The 24,941-nt window shown below is 41.0% G+C and overlaps 1 protein-coding gene across 11 annotated transcripts in view; it reads left to right on the top strand.

The window, feature by feature from the left end:
- MBTPS1 (membrane bound transcription factor peptidase, site 1) overlaps positions 1–24,941 on the top strand; it is a 55,152-nt gene that overhangs the window by 6,229 nt on the left and 23,982 nt on the right. For 10 of the 11 annotated variants that reach the window (XR_002828819.1, XR_002828817.1, XR_002828818.1 and 7 more), the window contains exons 2-11: positions 6,874–7,358; positions 8,317–8,574; positions 11,544–11,747; positions 13,407–13,517; positions 14,010–14,119; positions 15,415–15,531; positions 15,987–16,054; positions 20,015–20,117; positions 21,805–21,956; positions 24,522–24,683. Coding sequence is in view for 8 of the 11 variants with exons in the window: in XM_023752572.1 (XP_023608340.1) it covers positions 7,190–7,358; positions 8,317–8,574; positions 11,544–11,747; positions 13,407–13,517; positions 14,010–14,119; positions 15,415–15,531; positions 15,987–16,054; positions 20,015–20,117; positions 21,805–21,956; positions 24,522–24,683 (1,454 nt within the window). In the remaining 3 variants the exon portion in view is untranslated. The remainder of the gene's footprint in view (positions 1–6,873; positions 7,359–8,316; positions 8,575–11,543; positions 11,748–13,406; positions 13,518–14,009; positions 14,120–15,414; positions 15,532–15,986; positions 16,055–20,014; positions 20,118–21,804; positions 21,957–24,521; positions 24,684–24,941) is intronic. The other variant, XM_023752570.1, reaches the window with a different exon arrangement.

Here is a 24,941-nt window from a genome sequence, read left to right on the forward strand (position 1 = left end):
AGTTGTAAGTGCACTCCCCACATTTTAAAATTCGGTACTCCCACCCTCTCAGTGCATTTCTAGCACCTGAAGACTAAATATAGAACTTATTTATTTGCATATTTTGGAAACAATGTAAAGGTTCCAAGAACAGTATAAAAGCTTTTCTCTTTGAACCATTTGAAAGTAAGTTGCAGGCCTGGTGCCCATTATCCCCACATATTTTAGTGGGCATTTCCTGCGACTGCTTGGACCTCCTTACATAATCATAGCACAGCCTTCAAAATCAGGAAATTAGTCTTTTAAAAATGTTTTTATTGATTTAAGAGAGAGGGAAAGAGAGAGAAACATCATTGATAAGAGAGAATCATCCATCCACTGCCTCCTACTGGGGATCGAGTCCACAACCCAGTATGTGCCCTGACCAGTAATCTAACTGACCTGGTTCATGGGTTGACGCTCAACCACTGAGCCAAGCCGACAGGGCAGGAAATTAGTCTTGATACAGCACTGCTATCCAATCATAGGCAGGCCCCATTCAGATTTTGCTATTTGTTCCAATAATGTCCATACAGCAAAGGGGCCCATTTCTGAATCTTGAGTTGTAGTTAGGGGTCATGTTTTTTGAGTTTCCTTCAATCTGGAGCTATATCTAAGCCATTCCTTGGCTTTCATTACCTTGGTACTTACGAATATTCTAGGCCAGTTATTTTGAAGACTGTCCCTTGGTGTGGGTTCTGATACTTCCTCATGATCTGATTGAGGTTGTGCATATTTGGCCACAGGGCTCTTGAGCGCATCTGCTCAGTGGCCCCTGTTCCTTGTGTCCCATTGCTGGTTAACTTGATGAAATTTCTCCACATAAACTTACTCTTTTTTCCTTTGTAAATCAGTTTTATTGGGAGGCATTCCGAGTTTATGTGAATATCTTATTCTTTAAATTTTCAATTTATTTTATTAATATATGTCATTGTGGACTCGGGTTTTCCAGTTTTACTCAGTGGGTTAGGATCTGTTACATTCATTATTTATTTTGATGCTCAGATGATCCCAAGCTGGCTTCTGTATCCCATTGACACATCCCCATAATTCTTTGAGCACTTTCTTCCTTTCTGCAAGAATAAGATGTTCCAGACTCATCTGTTCTTAACCTGCCTAGTCTGGTACTAGGTCCTCCTCCAGAGAGCCTGGTTTCTTTTAGTGAGAATGGTGTTTAGAAGACCAGTGCTGGGCACTAGGTGGGCTCCTTCCTATTGGGATGTCACTGCCCCAGTGTCCTTTCAGGAGACAAAGCTAGGAAATGTATGTGTGTGTACACACATTTGCATATGTTTGTTTCTACATCTGTCTATATATTGAAGACCTTGAGTTCAGACCAGTGCTTCCAGTTTTAGTCTGATCCTGCATGGTTCATTCAAGTTTCACTCCTTTTCCTATTTGTGACTTCATTCTTTGACAGAAAGCTGCCTCCCACTACCTGTAAAATATTTATTTGATCAAATCAATTTCCGTTTGTTGTTGCCATCACCCCATTCAGGCTCTGACAACCCTTACCAGGTGCCTCTCCACCACACGCACCTTTCTGATCCTCTTAGACTCCATTTTCCCACACCGGGCCACTGTGGCACTCCCACCAGTGCCAATCTTCTTGTCCTCAGCTGAATTATTCAGAAAGGGAAGAAAAGAAAAAGTTAGAAGTCTTTTTTAAAGAGTGTCTCCCCCCCCCCCCCATGTGTGTATATGTATGTGTCTCTGTTTATATACTCTGTACTTATTTTAATACTTGTTGCTCCTTATTTGGAGCCTGCCTTGGGGAGAGTGCTCACCAGGTTTGCATTATATATGAGAGCCAGGAAGGATCCATCGTAGACACATGTGAATAGATGCTTTAGATATGGGAAAGTGCAGTCTGTGCTTTTAAAGGCCCAGTAGAGGAGTCAGTGGGGACTGGCCATCTTTAAAACAAACAGGCCAAAGGCTCAGAAGTTGGTTGTAAGTGGCCCGTGTTGCAACCGTAGTGCCCATGCCTCTAGCTCCCTGGTGGTGGTTTTTGTTTTCCTCAAAGCAAATTTAAATTTTGAAGCCCTCTTATTCTGGGATTGGGAGACCATAGAAACCTTGGTATCTGTCATAACTTATGATCTATAGCTCTTTGAAGAGAGTGTCTTCTTAAAACCCAGATTTTAGTTCACCTTTAACATACATAAGCAGGTCAGCCAGATCCAAACAAAACAGGTGTATCTTTGTCCCTGTCATTCCCAATTATATCATTTATCCCATAAGGTTTTTCTATTTGAGGCTATCTTCCTTCCAGCCCGGTGGGTTTGGAGACTAGAGTAGGCTGGCCTTCACTAGTGTGGCCCTTTGGGGCAGTGACTAAACCAGTGGTCTCTTTCATTTGACCACTCTTCATATAGAAAGTTTTTTTCACTGAATTTTTTTTAACCTCCCTGTTCCCTTCTGCCCTGAGTCATGGCCTCACAACTCTAATGCTCCTAAAATTTCACATGTTCGGAACTCACCTCCTACTAGTGTTTCCCAAACCAGCTTCCCTGCAGCCTTCTCCATCTCAGGTTCAGTTAGGGGCAAGAGGCCTTGGTCTTGTCCTTAGCTCCTCACTTGCACACCTGCCACATCTGGTTGTCAGCAGATTCTGTCAACTTCGATGTCACATCTGTAATGTGACCACCTTCATCACCTCTCCTGCCCCACCCTGGCCCAAGCAACCATCTTTACAGGCATCTGCCAGTTGGTTCCCTGCTCCTGCCTGTGTCACTTTCCTGCTCTGAACATGTGTTCCCTTCCCATTCATGGTGAAAACTGAGGCCTTTCTCTGACCCACGAGGCCCTCCGTAGTCTGCCTGCCTGTCATCTCGTCTCATCTTCTGATTGCCCTTCCTTCACTGCTCCAACCACACTGGCCTCTGCCTTTCTTTACACAAGTTGGGCATGTTCCTTGCCCCAGGGCTTTGCACTTGCTTTCCCCGGTGCCTGCAGTTCTCTTTCTCCCAGGGCTTGATGAGCTTCCTGCTTCCATCAGTGGCTCAGAGGTTTCTGGAGCACTCAGTCTAAAAGTTCAGCCCCTCCCCTGACATGTCATACTGTCATAGCCCCTTCTTTCTTTTTTTCTCCTTTAAAATATAGTACAGTATTTATCACTAGCTTAGTACTGTATGTTTTAATTATCTTGTATATTGCCCAAGTCCCTACAATGGAAGGTCAGCTCCATGAGGTCCAATGTTTCTGTTTATTGTGTTTTCTGCTCTGTTCCTACTGTCTGGAACAGTTCCCGGCTCCTCAGAGTTGCTCAGTAAATGAGTTGGATGAGTGAACAAAATTGCTCAGCAGTCCCACCTGGCTCTGTTTATCTCTGCCAGTTCACCCCCATTGGATGGAGAGGGTCTATATTTTCAGTTGTTTGCTGGATGTTCTGGCTCGGACTTCATACCTGCTTGAGGTCCTTGCCCCTCATCTTTCAGCTTCTCCAGACTGGCATCTCATTGCCTCCCCCCTCACACAGATGACCTGTTGATTCTGTGTGTGGCCTGTGTTTTCCTCTCCTGTGATGCAGCTCTGCTCAGGATGCCCCTTGCCCCTCCTTATTTCCCTACTTCCAGCCCTACCAGCTCAGCTTCCATCCGAGCCAGCTGCCATCCACTTCATCAACAGAAGCCTCCTCTACACCAGGAAGAACCTCAATCCAGTGTCCCTGGCACTCTCCATGTGCTTCAGCTTTGACACTTGACTTTCCTATGCCATGTTTAGCTGTTTGCGGTTATGGTTGGCCTATTTGCTGGGTCACACCTGGAGGACTGTGTCCTTCACTTACTAACAATACTTGTTTATTCTGCAATACCTGGCGGTGTCTTAAACTTGCCTAACACTCTGTAAACTTGTATGATTGAATGAATACTAGTAAATTAAGGTAGAATGTCTTATGCTATTACAATGTCCTGTTTTCCAAAAGCCTAAAAAGTTTTGTTTTCTATTTGGGAGAGAACTAATTACCTTAGCCAGTGGTTCTCAACCTTCTGGCCCTTTAAATACAGTTCCTCATGTTGTGAGCCAACCATAAAATTATTTTCGTTGCTACTTCATAACTGTAATGTTGCTACTGTTATGAATCGTAATGTAAATATCTGATATGCAGGATGGTCTTAGGAGACCCCTATGAAAGGGTTGTTCGACCGCCAAAAGGGGTCGTGACCCACCGGTTGAGAACCGCTGCCTTAGACATTTTTTAAAGTCAGGCTCCTGCCTCAGTTGTAAGAAAACATCAGCAATCTCTTCTGCATAAGGCTGCATTGAATTTGGGAGAAACATTTAATTACAGTGCATCTGACACAGTTAGGTCTAAGACTTGCTTCTAGTATCACTAATTAATATTTGTGTTATATATAGCCCAAATATGTCATACATTCTTTAACTTGAGACAGAAGAGTTTTAACAGATTTGTTTATTTAAGTGAGAGATCTATTTAAATCTTTTAACTGTAAGGTAATTTAATATGACATGAACACTCATCACCAATGATTATTAGCTTCAGTTTCTTTGACCAGTAATACTATAATTAGGTGAACCATATGCTCCATGTAGTTATATTCTGTGATACTCCATCGCTATATATATAAAAGGCTAAGTGACCGACCATCCGTCTGTCCGTCCAGCTGGCCAGTGTATATGACGCGCACTAGCAATTTAAAAATAAACGTTGACTTGCGCATGCACAATACATATAAAGCTCTCGACGCCAATCGCACGGGTGTGTTTTGATCTGTCATTGTTGATTGTGAATTTGGTTGTTTTTGTTGACATTCTGAAGCTGAAAGAAAGCGGGGGCGTGGGCAGAATATGTCTGAAGACCAACTAGGCACAACGTACATCAGAAGCCAAAAGAAACTGGTGTCCCCATCTGACACTGGCCTCCCATTTAAATTAATTCAAAGACAGTTTCCGTGATGCTAGCATTTGCGATGACTATTAATAAATCACAAGGACAAACTCTAGACAGAGTAGGACTATTCCTACCTGAACCTGTTTTTGGACATGGTCAGTTATATGTTGCTTTCTCTCGAGTTCAAAGAGCATGTGACGTTAAAGTTGTAAGTACTTCATCACAAGGGAAATCAGTCAAGCACTCTGAAAGTGTTTTTACTCTTAATGTGGTATACAGGGAGATATTAGAATAAGTTTAATCAATTTATCAGTTGTATCAATGTTTTTATATCATGTTTTTGTGTTTATGTCATGTCTTTGTTATATCATGTTGTTATTGTTTATTAATCAATTTATATATTATTTTCATATACATTTTACTAATTTTCTTTCATCTCTGACACTTCTATTATAGAGAAAGGGCGAGTAGCGATATTAAAATATTTCTTCTAATTAATTTCCTTTCAATGTGCACGAATCTGTGCACCAGGCCACTAGTCTAATATAAACAAAAACAGTTGGGGCTCACTCCCAAGCACATTACTATGAAACATGTTAGAGTGGCTTTTGGTATCCCCTGTTTCTTTCTTTGGTCTTTCTATTCTTGTCTGTTTTTAATTTCTTTGTTCTTGTTGTTGGTATACTTGTTCTAACTGTTGATACGGAAATAACTTTTAAAGTTTCATTTCTGTCTGATGAGCTCCTTGTCACCAAGTTTAGTCTTTAGTTTCAGAGTTAGAACTTTTCAGGATCATTTGTTATTACAGCAATGAAAGTACTAATTATTGACCTTATCAAAATTCTTTAGACTCTTGCCCCCTGCTCAGTGTTTTCCTGTTTATAGAAGCACATATGGATAGTCCCAGAAACTACAAACTCCTTGTTACTCAATAGCACCAGTGTCTGATAGAAGATGGGTTTAACAGCTTGACAGACCTCTCTTGAAAGGGGGCTAACTCCTTGTCCTAAGTCTTCAAGTGGCAACAGAAGGCCTATCTTGTCTCATTCATCTGTCTTCCCCTTGCTGGGTTATGTTTCTGATGTGATTGATGCAACTGATTTTTCTGGGCATGCCACAGCCAGCATTGTTTTTTACTGCTGCTCTATTTTTCATTGTGAAGAATGATCTTTTTTTTTTTTTTTTTTTAACCATTCAGATATTTTGAAAGGTATTTGTAATTTAACACTCACATAACATTTTTTTTTTTGTTGGCAACAGCCTACTTCACAAACTGTCCTCTCATATTACTTCTCATGAAGATATAATCTGGTTTTATAACATATTTAGCAGGTTAAGTTTCTTTAAGTTGAGGCATTAGGTAAAATAAATTAAATGATAGTAAAAACCCTTCGATCCTCCTTTCATAGAATTAGCAGAAAAATATTTCAAAATTTGAAGAAGTGTAACTTGAGTACTTTTAAAGCACAGTGTCTCAAAGAAGATGTTAAGTACATGACTTGAATGAAAATTAGTTTGTTCTTAGGTATTAATTTTAAACTAGAAAGTAAGAGTGTATACCAAGCTTTTGCCTGAGAAATTACTGAAATTTATGGTGAATTTAAAGTGTTGATTGGGAAAATGCCTGTTGAAGAGTTGCAAATGATAGGAAAATACAGAATCTTAAAAAGAAGCAAAATAAAACATGATAAGCAAAGTATCGTGATTCCCCTTCTCTTTGGTTGCCAGGATGATCGGGGCCAATATGCTTAATATTCCTGTTGTTATTTCTTATCCTTAATTTTCTTCATTTTTCTCACTTGTCCTTTCTTATTTTGAAACTGAAAGAGATGAGAAGTAACTAAAAGTGAAATAATGTGTCTTGTGATTGTGTCATACATTTATCTTGCCTTATAATGGGGATATCTTTCTGACCCTCTTATCTAAATTGCACCTGTAACTAAATCCTAACTAGTCTGTCAGTGTGCTACTAATGTCTCTATGCTTGTTTTGTTTTGTAGATTGGCTCACAGAGTGATTGCTCATCCCCTTGGACTTTGGTTCTGTGGTGCCAATGGAGTGTAGGACTCAGTTGTCTGGGCTAGAATGACAGAAGCCTAATGTCCAAGATGGAGAAGAAACGAAGAAAGAAATGAAAGCCTCTTTTCAGGCCAAATCGCAAAAGGCCATGAAATTTAACTTTTATTTACATTGGACAAGACTGTAAAATGGCTGATCAGTAATGTTTCAGCTTTTAGCTGAAACAAAAATTAACTTATAATCAAGGAAGAAAAAAGTGTGATTTGAATTTATGCGATTTTATGACCATATTCACTTATGACCATGAAGCTTGTCAACATCTGGCTGCTTCTGCTAGTGGTTTTGCTCTGTGGGAAGAAACATCTGGGTGACAGACTGGAAAAGAGATCTTTTGAAAAGGCCCCGTGTCCTGGCTGTTCCCACCTGACGTTGAAGGTGGAATTCTCCTCAACAGTTGTGGAATCTGGTAATGATATTCTTTTTAATATTTTTTTATTGATTTCAGAGAGGAAAGGAGAGAGAGAGAGAGAGAGAAACATCAATAATGAGAGAGAATCATTGATCAGCTGCCTCCTCCACGCCCCACACTGGGCATTGAGCCCGCAGCCTGGGCATGTGCCCTGACTAGGAATCACACCATGAGCTCCTGGTTCATAGGTTGTTGCTAAACCACTGAGCCACGCCAGCTAGGCATGCTATTCTTTTAAATGTTAGGGACTCCTTCTATGCTTTTTGTTTCAAACTTACTTTAAAGATTAGCTTTTATGAAAAAAAAATCCCACTCTTTGCACAATAAAGTTCAGGTGGGGTGAGTGCATAGCACTTGGGTATTATATTCACTCTGCTGAAGTTTCTTTCCCCAATGTAGTTAGCTTATATGAAGCAAGGATATTGACGTTCTGAATTCTTTTCCTAAACCTTGATTCCATGGAACAGATGCCATTGTAGCTGGTGAGGGTTGGGAATTTGGAGGTGCCAAATGTTTAATGTACTAAAGTACAAGTGAGCAGATGTGATAACTAGCAAATAGTCTTGTATAATCTCCAAATTTTGTTACTGTTTTCAGTAAAATAAAATTGAACCTTCACTTCTCTGGGTTCCTTTTGCTTGTTTGAAAAACTTACATGTATTTCTTTGCTGTATATTCAAACATCTGTTAATATTTGCTTTTTAAAAAAATAGCACAGGTATCTGATTTTGAGTAATGTAGTCTGTGATCAGGGGATTCATACACATTATTTTAATATAAAGTTCTGGAAACTGTTGTCCAGAACATTTAAACCAGTCTTTTTATTTACTGCTCTTTTCACTGTGGGTTTTAAAATATATAAGTTTTCTTTTACCAGGGACATTTTAGATTAGATATAATCTTATGTTATATGTGTACATAAATTCTTATTTTTATTTGTGGTCATTGATTTCAGAATATATTGTGGCTTTCAATGGATACTTTACAGCCAAAGCTAGAAATTCATTTATTTCAAGTGCCCTGAAGAGCAGTGAAATAAACAATTGGAGAATTATTCCTCGAAATAATCCATCCAGTGACTACCCTAGTGATTTTGAGGTGATTCAGATAAAAGAAAAACAGAGAGCGGGGCTGTTAACACTTGAAGATCATCCAAACATCAAACGGGTAACACCCCAACGGAAAGTCTTTCGTTCCCTCAAGTACGCAGAGTGTGAGTACTGAGATCCAGGCTAATGTGTATCGATTTCTGTTTCACTTGGATTTAGAGAGAGAATGTACATATTCGCCCATGTTGTGCTCCACCTCCCTCATACCCCACCCTTGAATTTATTTTGAAAACTGAACTGGTAGAATAGTTGAAAAATAGTACAGTGCACACCCATGTCATCTTATCTAGTTTTCCTCAATTGTGAACATTTTCTTGGCAGGAATTTAAAAAACAAAAAAGAGGCTTTCATGTTGTCCTGGTAGGAAAAAAAATCAAAGTTTACAAGAGAGGATGATAGTGATTTTTGTTTCTGTTGGGAGTGATTTTCACCTAGGTTTTGTCTCAGCCTTCAGACGTTGAGGCCGAGATGTCCCTTCACACTCTGAAATGAAAGTTGGTGCCTTTGAGCAGGGGTCCTCAAACTTTTTAAACAGGGGCCAGTTCACTGGCCCTCAGACCGTTGGAGGGCCGGACTATAGTTTTAAAAAAAACTATGAACAAATTCCTATGCACACTGCACATATCTTATTTTGAAGTAAAAAAACAAAACGGGAACAAATACAATATTTGTATTTGCATGTGGGCCGCGGGCCGTAGTTTGAGGACCCCTGCCTTTGAGTCTCCTCCTTGCTTGCGTGTTGCTTCTGTCAGTATGTTTTCATTTCTTTCATGGTATCTCACAAAATTTTCCTTGGTTTCATTTGTTTTTCTCAGAGCCTCCTGACCATGCACGATCCTGCCTCAGCTGGGTTTATTTCAGTCCTAAGTTGTGCAGGTGTGAAGATGGAAATAATTCAGTTATTTCCTTTTCAGTTTGAGGGCTTATTCTTTCCTACACCTTTACAACTTGGGCTTGTCAAGATAGAGTTTATCCTCAAAAATTAATTGCCTGTTTATTATATAATATTTTTCAAAGCGTGTGTATTAGCAAAGAAAAGGTGTGTGTTTTTCCTAACTGTTATAAACTGAAGTAACAAATGTCTAGTTCTATATTACTTCTTTCATTGGGAGGAAAAATAAATGAAACTTTGCTTTTGTTCCTTTGTCATATAATAGGCCTGAGAGTCTCTGAGTTTTAAAAAAACACACAGGGGAGAGAAGGCTAACTGATTTGCATAGTCTGACCAGCCACAGCCCAGTCTCAGGTGTCTGACTTCTTCAGAGCTCTTTCTATTAGTCCAGATGTTTTGTGGTGCTTTTTCTTTTTAAAAAGCAATAGCCTCAAAACAATCCAGGAAGATAAAAACAAATCAAACCTTGTACAATTAGCTAAATATTATATGTTGTTTCTTTTTTATCTTAAAATGCTTCGGAATATTTTAGGAAACATGGGAATGCCTAATTTTAGCACAGTAATCATAGAATGTGTTGGTTAGGCTTCTTTATAGCCTCTCCACCGTGGCTAATACTGTTCTTGACTATCCTTGACTTAGGAGAAAATTTACTTCCCCATGGCCCACTCTCTTAGTGCTATTCGTGACTTTGTGCAGTGACCAGTTTTTCTTTAAGTTTCAACTTTTCTCATCCGAAAAAAAGGACATAATACTACCTACCTCATAGGGTTCTTATGAAGATGAAATGCAATAGTGGATGTGAACAGACCTCAGCAGTTTTTAGGGTATTGTAAGGATACATTAAATGTTATTCCAGTGGCTCTGTTGTTAGAAGGCTTTGCTTTATTTTAGGCTGACACCTGTCTTACTCTGGATCTCATCCCTGCTCTATCCCATGAGCCCTAAGACAGAGCTAATCTGTTTTCCACCAGATAGAACTTAAAGATGTATTTAAAAGATATTCATGGTATCTCCTCTTGAGAATTGCCTCTCTCCAGGATAATATCTCCAGTTCCTTCAACACTTACTCATATGACATGATTTCAAGTCTCTCATCATTTGAATTGCTTTCCTTTGAATATTTTTCAGTTTTTCTAAATGGTTCTCAAAGAGTAAAGCCAGACTGAATTCAGTACGTAACATAAAAAACAGGCCCCTCCCTTGTTTTAAATATTATTCTTCAGTGAGTACCTCCAGTATTGTCCTGTGCTGTTGACTTAAAGAACAGAATCAACATAGGAAGTTTAGTACAGAATAATTGCAGTTGGACTGTGCAAATAATTACTTAGTGAGATTGACATGACTATATATTTTTCCAGTTCCCCTATACTTTCTTGGGTGTAGCCTGGTAAGACCAGGATAAAAATTATAGTAATTTGCTTTAGAAACAGAACTTCAGGAGTATTATAGATTTGCTCTTCTTAAGACTGAGTTGAAGTACATTTTTTTCTTCATTATAGCATTAAAAAAATTAAGTATTTACAGATAGTGAAGTCCCTGCTTTTTAGTTAACAATTTGGCAAGTTTTGATGATTGTGTATAGTCAGGTACCCAGCAACAAAATCAAGATATGATTTAGTTCCATCACCCTCAGAAATGCGCCAGACTCCTTCATAGTGCTTTGCTTTTTGAAAGGTGGCATTCTAGTAGGTAACCATTCTGAGGATATCGAGAAATATACAGATGGAAGAAGTTCCTATTGATGTTTGGCCAGAGATGGGTGTAATGAGGTAACATGGCTTTTTCCTGTCCTGGAAATCAAGTGCTGTGAAACTTCACAATTGAGTAGTGGCCGTTCTCTTCAACTTTCCCCCTTTTTCTGGTTCAGCGAGAACAAGTTGCTGTTGAAAAATCTTCAGTTTTAGTATCACAATTAACTTTATTGCTTAAAAATTGATTATTTTATCAATCTTTCTGCCTTACATTGGTTAGAAAATTTTAGGTAAAAAAATTGTTTGGGAACCAAATGATGGCCTATAAGAGGCTATAAATATAATTGCATTGAGAAAATCCTTCTAGCAAAGGGAGAGAATCCCATTTTCCTTCAAAGAGGATTTCAGAAGGTAATCATTGCTGTTTAGAATGATTGTTTTCTCTGACAAGTATGTCATTTCAGTGTTTTCCCTTTCTTGGCTCTAGCTGACCCCACAGTGCCCTGTAATGAAACCCGATGGAGCCAGAAGTGGCAGTCGTCCCGTCCCCTGCGAAGAGCCAGTCTCTCCCTGGGCTCTGGGTTCTGGCATGCTACTGGAAGACATTCGAGTCGACGGTTGCTGAGAGCCATCCCACGCCAGGTTGCCCAGACACTGCAGGCAGACGTGCTTTGGCAGATGGGATATACAGGTGTGTGCCATGAACCTGGACGCAGGGTAGGGTCTGGTATCCAGGAGGCCCCCCTCTCAAGTGCCTAGCGCAGAATCCAGGTGGCCTCATGCACTTTGCATCTCATTATTTGTTGAGCTGCCCCTCATCTTTGACTCCTGATGTGCTGGGCATCTGTTGCTGTTACTTTTATAATTGTTTGATTCTATTCACTTTTTGCGTCTTATTTTTCTGTACCATTTCTGAGGTTAGATGGGGTGATTGTGAAGCATTTCTTTTCTCATGACAGATCCATGAACAAACACAGCACTGCCCACTGTTAGAGCTGACTGGTAGTTCAGCTAAGTTCTATAATCTCTCAGGGAAAGAAATGAGATTTAAGATAGTTACCTTTCATGATTTGTACAATTTCATGAAAATCTTTATCACTCCAGTGTGGTGCCCTGTGTGCAGAATGGCTAAGTAATTGGCGGTCGCACTTGATCATTTATTCCAGAACAGGAAACAATAATGACCATATCCTATGAAAGAAACTCACATCCTTTATGTCCAACAAGATTTTTTTTTCTTACTGATTCATCATGGCAGAAAATTTCTATTTCAACTAATGTGAAGATTTGGACCCTAACTTTTAAATGTAAGCCCATTTCCCTAGCCCCCAGCACATCATAGTTTGCCTAGGTGCCTTTCCCCATATCTCCTAGACTTGGAGACCCTTCCCTCTCTTCTGATTTCCTCAGCCTCCAGCCTTTCAGGATGCCTGAGACACTTAAACTTTTAATACCTGGTGGACTGACATTTTATTAAAATGATTGTATTTGCTTGATTTTATCTTTTGAAGGTGAAAACTCCTTCACCAGACAAGTTCTCTAATTTTCAGAAACACATTTTTTATTCCCCAAACCAAATGGTTTCCAATTTTATGTGTGCCTTTTTAAAAAGTAAGTAATGCATTTTGATGGTTATCTCACTATAACTGATTATTTAAGGTAGTATTGATACATAAACACAACTTTCATTCCAGAAAGACATTGCTTTCATTACAGCTGTTAGTTAAACAATAGAATTACCTTTTTTTTTTCTACATGTTTTCTAGAATTTCTTGATCTGATAGCATCTATTATTTCACATTGGTGCAGATGGCTTTTGGCTAGTATCTGAAATAGACTCATTATTATAAAAATGTGTTTTTTTTCTTGAAATAGGATTACCCCTGTGTGTTCACAGCTCCTCTCTGCAGAGTTTGTTCTCATGAATGAGCAGCAGTGAATAAGTCACTGTCCTTGTCAAGAGTCAGGCTAGTTCCCCTGCTCCTAGAGGTGTGTGCTTTGTGAGTGCCTCTCTAGAGAGACGAGGGGATGCAGACTTGGAGGGAATTACCGCAAGGGGAAATCCATCATCGGAGGAGGAGTGGGAGAGGTGGTTCATTCCTGAGCACTGGTGACAGTTGCGTGTCCAGCGAGATTTTTTTGTTTATCCTCAAGCCTTGTTTAGCAGCAGATGGTGGTGTTCCCCAGCCAGGACCCCCGGTGCATCTACCCTACCTTGTGCACTCTGGGCCAACTTTGGCTCTTCATGACATGCTCTCCATGGGTCACAAGGAGAGATGTGTGTTATAGACAAAAATTCAAAACGATGATTTCTCAAACCTGATTGTGCTTGCTTTCTTTTGGGGATAAGGTGCTAACGTAAGGGTTGCTGTTTTTGACACTGGCCTAAGTGAGAAGCATCCCCACTTCAAAAATGTGAAGGAGAGAACCAACTGGACCAACGAGCGAACGCTGGACGATGGTAGGTGGCCACACAGTGGTGAGAGCATGCGTGAGGCATTTTCTGGTCACATGTGGGCTTCATGCAGGACTCCCACCCCCCATTTTAGCAGTTAAGTATTTTTTCTGAGTGTCAATGATTAAACAGTTTGTGTGCATTAGTTATTCAGACAAACTCAAGTTGTTACTGCCTTCTAGTGGGAACTTTTCTAAATGTCTTAGGATGTTGGGAGTTGGTATTTGAGGAGAGAGAGAGGGGTGCCTGGTGGCGGAGAAGCTTTCTGTTGGGGAGAGAGCGGGACTGTCTAGATCCAGAAGTGAGACAGGTACGGTGCGGCCTCTGAGTGGAAGACAGTACCGAGAGGCAGAGGTTCTACACAAGGACTTGGAGAGTGAGCCTGTTTGAATTGGTTTGAAATGTTGCATGTTGGCACACGTTACCAGCAATTTTATGACTTTTTTTCCCCTTTATTTTCTCTTTTTTATTTGACTTTTCTTTTTTTATGGGCAACAGGGCTGGGCCACGGCACTTTTGTGGCAGGTGTGATAGCCAGCATGAGGGAATGCCAGGGATTTGCTCCAGATGCCGAACTTCATATTTTCAGGGTCTTTACCAACAACCAGGTAGGTGTTGAGGACCCCTGAAATGTAAAGAATTGATATTAAAAGGTAAAAAATTAAAACTCTAGAAAACACATGCTGGTTTAAATGCACACACATCAGCGAGCTGAGCTGCTGCAGACGTTCCACATGAACCGTGCTGTCTTTCTACTGTCCCTTTGGTATGGCTTTGCCCTTCTGCACCACCCCTTCATGGCCTCACTGGAACCCTGAAGACCCTGCTTTGGGGCACCTGTGCATAGGGATTCCTTGACTGCCCGTTTCTTCCTCTCCTTTGGGCCTGCCTACGGCTCCTGTGCCACCGCATCTTGGGCACATTTCTAGTACTTTCTACATGAGAGAATAATCATGTTTATATGTTTTCACCTCTACTGGATGTGACCCTGAGGGTCACCTGTGTAGCCCAGCATTTGGCATCATGTTGAGCAATGTGGATTTACGAGCCTTTCCCTTACTCTTCATTTGGAAACGATTTCTAGGAAAGGGAGAGGGTTCTAGTATTTATTTATAACGTTTAATTTCTGTTAGGTGATACATAGTTTTATATATTTGTGTAAAAGGCAATGCAGGGTAATTCTCCCAACCCTGTCCCCATCCAGCAGGTGCCCCTTACTTCCCCATCTCTCATGTGAGGATTTCTTAATTTCTTATACCCCTCCTCCTAGAATTTCTTTTGCATATACAAGCAAATACAAATATGTAGTCTTATTTTTAAAAGCCTTTAGAAAACATGATACTTAATTATTACACTCATTTTATTGTAAGTTTAATTTTGTATTTTATAGAAACACCTAAATGGTGATACACAAAGTAATTTAACTTCTGTCAGGAAACTAAGAGGAATTGAACATCAGATAAATAGTTCTATGAAATAACTTCTATTGATGCCATTTATCCTTCAACCTATTTAGCAATAAAGATTATTAGACAAATACATTAAATTATTCAGTTTAATAAACTTGACTTAATACAAGTGTCTTAGGATCAATCGTTTTGTAATAGGGGCAGTTAGAAGTTAGGGATTTTGCCTCGGTAAGTGTACTTGAAGGTAAGAAGCTGTACCTTAGACCTGGAGAGGTAGGTGCTTTCAGAACATGCTCTCTCAATGAAGTCTTAGAGTTTCTGGATGTAGAAGTCTACATTGCGGAACATTATTTATTCTTGGGATTTATTTCTGCAATTTAAGTTAATACTTCATGCTGCTAAGAGTTTATACTTTACCCTTAAAATTACAAACTCTGTTGTACACTTTGACACTTTCACTGAAACACCTGAAAGACTGTCTTAACATTATCCAGGTGTCCTACACATCCTGGTTCCTGGATGCCTTCAACTACGCCATCTTAAAGAAGATCGACGTGCTCAACCTCAGCATCGGCGGCCCTGACTTCATGGACCATCCCTTTGTCGACAAGGTTGGTCATATCACTGCACTTGGTGAGGGCTCCCTTCACAAGCCCAACTCTGAATGCTTCCTCCCTCCTGTGCTGCTGGTTTGCTACCCACAAGGTGACTGCCTAGTAAGGACAGATGGGTGATGACGTGAGGGTTAGTGACTTGCATTGGATAGTAGGACATGGTGTCTTGTTGACTCCTTCTCATGTACTTGTAAACACATAACTCATGTTTTCTGAACGTGCCTGGAAAGCCAGTGTCTGCTCCATGTGCTGCATAGTCCTATGTCCTGGCTTTTATTCTTGCTAACATACCAGTTACCAAACACATTCATGCCTATAAGGGTCTAGTGGTACATTTTCAGTGGTACATTTCTTAGGACTAATTTTCAAAGTTGTGGTTATTTTTTGATAGTTATCCATCGATTGTTTAAAAGTGGTGTTCTTTCATAAATAAATGCTTGCTAATTTTGTAGGTGTGGGAATTAACAGCTAACAACGTAATCATGGTTTCTGCTATCGGCAATGATGGGCCTCTTTATGGGTAAGTATCTCCAATAGGGATGAATTTAGAGGTGGTTCCCCCTCCCCCCGAAATAACTGAAAAACTGTTGTCTGTCTGTTTTTGTATTTATACCTGTTTATAACTATCTAAAACTGCATACGGAAATTTTCAGCATTCCAAAAAAGCAGGCTGCATAATGACTCTCAGGTTCCCACCACTTGCTTCAGTAGTTATCAACTCAAGGCCAGTCTTGTTTCTGTTTAATTTCTCTTTTACTTTGTTATAAATAGAAACTTGGAGGCCTAATGTTTTTATTTTACTTTTTTCTTCAAAATCAGGGAAGTCAGTCTGTTAGAAAATGAAAGGATTTTGCAGTATTTATGGAGACCCACTCTGTAGGAGGCACAGGGGTGAGGAGGTAGATAGATGAGAGGCCTGCCTCTCTAGGAAAGATAAGGAATAAACAAAACTAACATGGGAGAAAGCAGCATAATAAACACAGATGGTGGTGCTCTTGAGGTTGACAAGAGGGATCAGATGGGGAAAGCAGAGAGAACAGTGTCACAGAAACGTCCCTTTGTGCTGTGCTGGCGTGGTGAACTGAAGCAGCATGAGACACAGAACATTAGTCACTGAATCACAAGCAGAAAACTTTGGTTTAGAGATCCCAGTTTTATTTTTATCTGCTGCTCCAATGTTTATTCTCTCAGTAATGTATATAAATAATTTCTTGTGCTGAAATTCTTTTGCAGTAGGATTTGTCACCCTCTTTTATTGGGTACTAAGATGTGTGTGGTTACGTGCAGTGACAAAGAGTGTCAGGTCACCACAAAGGGCAAAGAAAATACAGAGTCTGCCCTTAGTACAGGGGTGGGAAACTTTTTGACTCGAGGGCCACAATGGGTTCTTAAACTGGACCGGAGGGCCGGAACAAAAGCATGGATGGAGTGTTTGTGTGAACTAATATAAATTCAAAGTAAACATCATTACATAAAAGGGTACGGTCTTTTTTTTTTTTTTTAGTTTTATTCATTTCAAACGGGCCGGATCCGGCCCACGGGCCGTAGTTTGCCCACGGCTGCCTTAGTGTGTCATAACCCAGTAGAAGTAGAGACGAATGAATGTGTTCCCTCCCGGATGCGTGTGTGTCTATGGTGCACACAGTGAGGATGTGTGCCTGGACCTCAGAAACACTCACTCACTGCCTCGCAGCCACATCCCTGGGAGAGCAGGTGGCCTTGAGGACTGGCGAGCTTATGCAAGGGGTTCAGGGCATAGGGTTAGGCTGAATATGTGAAATTAATGTTTTTATAGGCCAAAAACCATGCATATTGGCAGTCATGTTTCTGACCCAATAGTTCTTTAGTCAGTGATCTTCTTGTAAAGGGTCCAGATAATTGGATTTTTCTGTGTCATCAGCAATATTTAAGTCATAGGTGACATAACTATAGTTCTACCATGGAAAACACTGATTTCTAAGTAATCTCATCAAGTTTTCTTTTTTCCTTTCAAATGTTTCTCAACTTTGCTCCTTCTCCCATTTCTGATGTCTCCCCCCGAGGCCAGCCCTTACCAGTTCAGAGTCATCCGGTTATGAAGTGGGGTCCTAGCCGGTCTTCCTGCCTTTCGGTCTCTTCCCGCCCCAGCTCTTGCTGCATAGGTGATGTGGGTTGTGGGAAGAGTGCAGGTGTGAGCCAGACTAGTCCCACCTGCCCCTCAGAGGCTATGGGACCTTCAGTCTTTGAGCCTCAGACTCCTCACCTGTCACAGGAGGGCATGACACCCGCCCATGTAGGTGGTAATGGAGGATGAAAATAGATGGGGAAAGTACTTCAAATGCTGGGCCTCTGTAAGTAGTGGCTCTTCTTTTTCTTCCTTTTTTGTGTGTTTCTACTGTTAAAATTCATGTCCTGGCAGTTTTCTTTTTCCAGATTTTTCAGTGGATTATTGCCTAATCAAATCAGAATTTTTCTTCTTGATTTTCAAGGTCCTCAGTATTCTAGGCTGCAGTCGCCAAACTTTTTCTGTAAAGGATCAGATAATCAATACTTAGGCTTTGTGGGCATGTGGTGTGGCCCTTGTAGTGTGAAGGCAGCCTTGGAATGTGTAAATGAAAGGTTGTGGTTGTGTTCCAGTAAAACTTTACTTACCGGAACAGGTGGTGGGCCTGTTGTGGCCTTCTGCCATAGTTCGCCATTGTCACCTGAAGTTGTGGGCTCAGCTTTATTTTCCATTACTGTGTGTACACCTTCCTCAGCTCCAGTCTCCTCCTGGGTCTCCCTAGAGACCATGTTTTTTCCAGTCTCCATCACCTGTTCCTGCTGCCGACCTTCCTAGCTTGCCTCCCTTCTGGTCACACCTGTGGGCTCCCAGCTCCTCCACATGCCGTTCTGACTGCTTTGCCATACACGAATCGCTCTTCTGAAATCCTGTGACTTCTCTGGGCAGTCACACACACTCAGTAGCTTGTAATCAAAGAGTTGTTCGTTTCCACGGTATTAGAGAAGAATCCTGGAGAGGAGGGCCCTGTGTCGCTCTTTGTGTCTGTCCATAGAGCTGCACAGATCCGGACCTGCCAGCTGCTTTGCAGTGATGGGAATGGCATGTAATCAGGATGGCACAGCTTGTGCGGTTCTAGCTTACTGCTTGGGCATCGGGTAGTTCGATGACGGCATTGTACGCAAATTGCTGGGTCACTTATTGCAGGCATTGAGCTGCCAGTCACTACAAATAATGCTCGCATCTCCAGATCCCCTTGCTGTGAGCTCTCTCAGGGTCCTGCACCCTTGACACTTAAACTTCACGGTGCAGGGGTCTGCAGCTGCAGCTTCCCCTTTCATCACCAGCAAAGAGTTCTTGATGTTTTCCCTTCTAGTTTAAGGGTCTAGTTTAAAGCACACTAAGTATTATAGGGATTGACAGGTAGAGGGAGGGTCAGAGGGTGGCTTTTTTTGCATCAACTACAGTGGGAAGTTTTGTCAGTGACTTCTAAGCTCTGCTCCTTGATTTCATGGAAATTTATAAATTTTTAGCATCAGACAGTAAAATATCACTGGCAGTGCCTCTGAACAACCACTTGATAGCATGTCATTGGCCGGTGGGCTAAAAGGCAGTGCCAGGCTTGATGCAGCGTGGTTTAAATAACTGGTCAAAAGCTCATGCTCTAAAATCTTGCTACTAGTTTCAGTGAAGCCACTGGAATCAGTTTTGGTTATTGAATTGTCAGAGTTTGTTTGTTTGGTAGCAGAACTACCAAATAGATAAAGCTCGGAAATGCATTTTCATAAATGGTTGTTTTATATTTTCAAATAGTTTAGCTGCATCCTGATTTATATCTTGATTTTATAGTTTAAACATTTTTGTCGTTATCAATTTCACTATAATTTCTTTGCAGATCTAGTACACTTGAGGTATGGAAGAGAATTACATGGTTTTTTCTCTGCCTCTTTCCTTTGAGGAGCTCAAGATTACGGAGTAATGGTTATCATTTCCACAATTCCCAGTGAGGAAAGGGGAACACCCTGCAAACTATCAGTTGAAAACTAACTTCCTGACCGTGGCAGATGCAAATGTGTGATTACAGCTCCTTCCCAGAGGAATGTGGGATCTAACTGGGGAGGCAGGATGAATACGCTTGGAACAATTTGAAAGGGATGTGAGAATGTATAAGTAGGTGATGAATTATCATAGTGTTAAATCTTGTGAAGTTAGAGAAGGGGGATTCCTTCAAGCCAGAGGTAGTGAAGGAAAAAGAAAGTCTTGGGCCACAGTATGATATGTTGACAGGGAGGAAAAGGAAGAAAGGGTGGTCAGTGTGAGGGTGGCAGTGAGCCTGGCCTTCCACAGGACAGCTGTAAGTAGCTGCAGGCCATCCCAGCAGCGTGTCTTGACACAGAAGAGCCTAATACCGTCTTAGATTTTTCTGGGAGGATTTGCCTTGATTTGAATTATTCACTTAAAATTATTTTTCTTTCCTTGTGTTTTTGTGCCTCAATTTAGCACTCTGAATAACCCTGCTGATCAAATGGATGTGATTGGAGTAGGTGGCATTGACTTTGAGGATAACATCGCCCGCTTCTCTTCAAGGGGAATGACTACCTGGGTAGGCTTTTTTTCATGTGCCTAAAGGAACCGTTTGTCTCAGAGCCTTTGGGTGCATTTGTAAGTGCACAGATAGAAAAGCTTGTAAGCCCAACCCTCACGTGCTTGGATGGCATAGCCAGGTCTGTGGGTACTTGCCGGCCATGAGGACAAGAGATCTGGCCCCGTTGATCTGGCCTGCCACTTGACTATGGTGAGCAGGCAGGGACAGGTTCTAAGTGGTGTTTCCTGGTTCCCCTTCAGTTTTACTTATTTCTGAGTGACTCACTTTGTAGGTCAACTGGATTCATGCCCACTTGTCCTAAGTAGTAGGAAGGTGAGCAGTCTTCCTTGGTGCTAGGTGAGATGATTTTTTTGGCCTTAAGAAGCAAGAGAAGCCAGTGAGAAGAATTTAATATCAACTCTGCTAACGCAGAAGTAATTGTATTTAGCTGGACAAAATGGAAATAACTCCAACAAGTTAATTAATTCGTTACTCTGGGTTTAATCATGCATCTAATTTGTCCTCCTTTACCCATCAGAACAGCGGTGGAGTCAATGTTAGATGCTCCCTCAGGCAGCAATAGGCACTCTTGCCTGCCCCACAGGGTCTTCAGGGTCACATCACTCTGGGTGCTCTAACTCAAGGGTGCCAAGCTTTGAGGTCTTGGGAAATCCCAGAAAAGACTCGCAGCCTCCTGAGGACATGGTGGCCTTGTCCGCACTGGCGCCACTCTATGGGATAGCCTTCTCCCTCTATAACATCGCCTCTCCTGGCACCATTTTCAGTTGGCCCCACAGTGGGTCCATGCCATGTGCACTTGGATGCCTTCTTGATGATGTTCAGTTGTCGCCAGTCGGGTGGACCCCACCCTGAGAAAGTCAGTCCCAGGGATATGTTTCATATTCATTCACCTATACTCCCTCAGCACTTTCTTTGTATGGCTAAATACTTGGAAACAACACCACCACCAATTGATGTCTCTCTGGCTCCCTCGGAAGTGCTTTCATGGAATTCTAATGCATTGCTATGCCCTTAGAAATGTTCCTGAGACACTTACAGAGCTGTAGTTGAAGGTATCTTTACACAGGGTCCCACATAGCTGGATGCAAGTCCATTTATGTTTGACTGCCCTGAAAGGTATTTTTACTTCAGTTGGATTGCTTCTTTCTACAGAATATAAGATCCTATTGTAATTCTCATTTTGCCTCAATTTCCATGAAATTTCAGGGTATTCCGTTAAAAACTTATCTGTTACTTGTACAGTTACATTTATCATTCTGAATGGTTTCTTCTTTCCCCTCTGGTGGAAGATTAAAATCTTCAGTTATATTATGTACATTTTTCTTATAAAGAAAATTTTTCTTTTCTTAATTTTTAGTATTGTCTGATATTTCTAAGATATTTCTAATTTTTAAGTTATTTAGCGATAAATCAGTTTTCAGTTTCTAGTTTTGCATGCTACCAAAATTTTAAAGATTCACTTTGTAATTGCTCTATGACATTACTATTACCCTGGTTGTTATAAAATACTCCAAAAATAATTGTATTTTCTACATTATCATTTAAGCTTGTTTTCTGTATTGCAGTGAATTTCAGACTAAAACCAGTATCTTAGTGAGGTTACACTCCATTTAAGTAACCCTTGTTTCTGTTCTGTGTGCCATTGTGTGTGCTGTGGTAGAAATCAACCTCCTTTTATTTCTAGGAGCTACCAGGAGGCTATGGCCGTGTGAAACCTGATATTGTCACCTATGGTGCTGGAGTGAGGGGCTCCGGTATGAAAGGGGGCTGCCGGGCCCTCTCCGGGACCAGCGTGGCTTCTCCGGTGGTTGCCGGCGCCGTCACCTTGCTAGTAAGGTGAGTGTTGCCTAGCAAAGAGAAGGTGGTGCCAGCAGACCAGCTGAGTCTTGCTTGCCACCAGCTTAGAATTTTAGAGCATATCATGTGACCTTGCTCCATCTGTTTCTTCATCTCCACAAAAGAGGTCAGGATTTATTCTTTGAGGGAGGATTCTTGTGAGTTAGTGGACATATATGTAGGAACACTATGTAAATGCTAAACCGTAAAGCAATACATAAGGACATAATACCTGTTACTTTTTTTATGTTTGAGGTCTGGTTTTGTTTTTGTTTTTTGAAGACTTTTTTTTAAGAGCAGTTTTAGGTTCACGGCAAAATTGAGAGGAAAGTACAGTGTCCCCATTTTGTTTGCTTTTATACCATTTTTGTGCTACATCTGTACTTGTTGTATCCAAACAAGTGTGTATATCAGGCAAGGATCAAAAAGTAAGGTATTTTCGTGCCATATCCTCCATTTCCTGGGGGATTCACTTTTTAATGTTCTCTGTTAGCTAAGGAGCTGTCAAACCAGGCAGTGGGACTGGCAGTCACCACTCCTTTGGGAGAGACAAGATTCTCTGTGTAATTGACTTATTCTCTTTGTCTTGTTGAATCCCATCTATGGTTGGAATGGAGCTTAATGATCGACCCTTCATTTTGTAGTTAATGAAACTGGAAGTTCTCAAAGATAGTCGAATAGAATTGATGCTCACGTGCTCTGACTTAGTCGGATACACTTACTCTCAAAATTATAAGAAGATGTCTTAGGAGCTAGCACTTATTTTGTATTTTACCTCCCCACCTTCAGCACCTCCCCCCCCCCAAAAAAAAAAAACAACAACTTTCTGTCTAGGTGAGGCTTTAGTTGAGCTTTTGTGTTGCAATAACACAACACTCTACAGTTTTCAAAGTTATACTCTGTTAATTTTAAAATTAAATTAAAACAGGCAAATGATAGTAAATGTTTTTATATTTAAAATTCTCTTTAAAAGCAAGTAAATTTATGTTGATTTTAGCTTCTAATGCCAGAGATGTGTTTTATTAATAATCCTTCATAAAAGTAGGTCTTTATCTCTTTCTTCCTTTTCCCATCCTTCCCTTAGTTCAGAGCCAAATTCTTGAGATTGTTGACATTGGTGAGAGTAGTCTTGGAAAATAACCACATGCCTGTTGGAAACATTCTCTTTCTCTTCTAGTTGTTTTTCTCACCCTCGTGTTACATACAGTGAAAGAAGAGGAAAGGCCATGCCAACTGTGGAGTTACCTGGCTCCCTTGGGCTTCTGGACTCGCTAGCTAGGGCTCTTGTTTCCACTCTTGTTGATTATGAAACAAAAAGTACTAGCGTACGCTCCCCCTTGCCATGATGGTTAACAGGAACGTGGTTCTGAGCTCCACTGTTCAGTCTGTCAAATCCCCCTCCTGTCAAATGAGTGGGGAGATGAGGAGGATGTGTTTTCCATTTCTAGTGGCATCTCTAAGTGCAGATATTTTCAGCGTCAAGGAAAGCTTTCACTTCCCTCATCTCCCTGCAGCAGATGAAAATGCCACTGTGACAGTTCAGGAATATTTTTTATGGCCTGACTAATAGCTCAGAACAGATACTGAGCAACAAGGAAGCGCTTCCTCAGCTTCCGGCCTCCGGTGCTCCGTAAAGAACAAGAGCCTAACCTTTGGTCTTGCTCTATCAGCAGGAAGAGGGGAAGGTTGTTGACCTATAGCTTAGCTTTTAGCAGTTCTTTTATTGTTGTTGAGAATTGGTCCTACTTTATGTCCTCTTCTCATTATGTCAGATTTCCTCTCTAAACCTGTTAGAAAAACCTGCTTACACTCCAAAACCAACTGGAGTAAGTTTTTATTTTTTGCTTACCTACATTTAGAAGTTAAAATTCACTTGTGATATAATACATAGGTGTACAACAATGAATGTCTTAGTGCCAGCATTCTTAAGAGGTTGATGCTTCTTAGGTGTCACTAAGTTTCTAGCCAATAGAGCTGAGTTTTAGTGTGTCCAGATGCATCCTGATGATGAAACTCTCAAGGTGGCCTCTGGTCTGCATGTTCCTATCAGGTTTTATTCACCAGAGTGATGCATCACATAGTGGCTTCCAAAACAGAAAGGCAGGGTTTCGCTGTGGAGGCAGTGGGCTTCCCTCAGGTGCTGTGCTTCTTGCCCATCCGGCATTAACTTCCCTTTCTAGGACCTGTATGTTTTCCTTTCCTTTTCCCAGCTTTCCTCTTCCTCCTGACTTCCCCTGAGGAGCCACTACCTCTTACCTAGTCTTGCCTTCTATAATTTGTAAGGTCGACTTAGTAGGAAAAATATGTTTTTCTGATCCATTTAGTATAAACAGGTACTAGCCCCATGAGTCACTGCTCCCACAGGCCATGTGGAAGGCTAATAACTGGTCACTCCCAAGTCTGTTGCAGAAATGATCACACAGTATCCTCATCTTAGCATGGGCCCTACCAACGAAACTTTCATTATAGACAGAACAAGATTGGAGATCACATTTGCACATTTGCAAATTAGGAATAATCAGATTTTCACTCTTTTATGAGAAAATACATGATTTTCTCCCTCAGCACAGTCCAGAAACGTGAACTGGTGAATCCAGCCAGTATGAAGCAGGCCCTGATTGCATCAGCCCGGAGACTTCCTGGAGTCAATATGTTTGAGCAAGGCCATGGCAAGCTGGATCTCCTCAGAGCCTATCAAATCCTCAACAGTTACAAACCACAGGCAAGGTCAGTATGTTTAATTTTCGGATAGGCCTTTCTCCTCACTGGGTCCTGAGGGTGTTTTTCCCTCTGCACTAAATATTAGCCTCCAAACTGGAACCACATACAACACTCAGAGCCCATGGAGAGCTTCACTCTGCCCCTTCTACTCGGTGTCAGCTGGCAGAACTTGAACTGCTGTCCACTTCCTGATGTTCTGTTCTGTTTTATTTATTTATTTATTTATTTATTTATTTATTTATTTATTTATTGTATATGTATACA

Source organism: Myotis lucifugus, unplaced genomic scaffold (genome assembly GCF_000147115.1).
Source record: "Myotis lucifugus unplaced genomic scaffold, Myoluc2.0 scaffold_35, whole genome shotgun sequence".
Classification (NCBI taxonomy): domain Eukaryota; kingdom Metazoa; phylum Chordata; class Mammalia; order Chiroptera; family Vespertilionidae; genus Myotis; species Myotis lucifugus.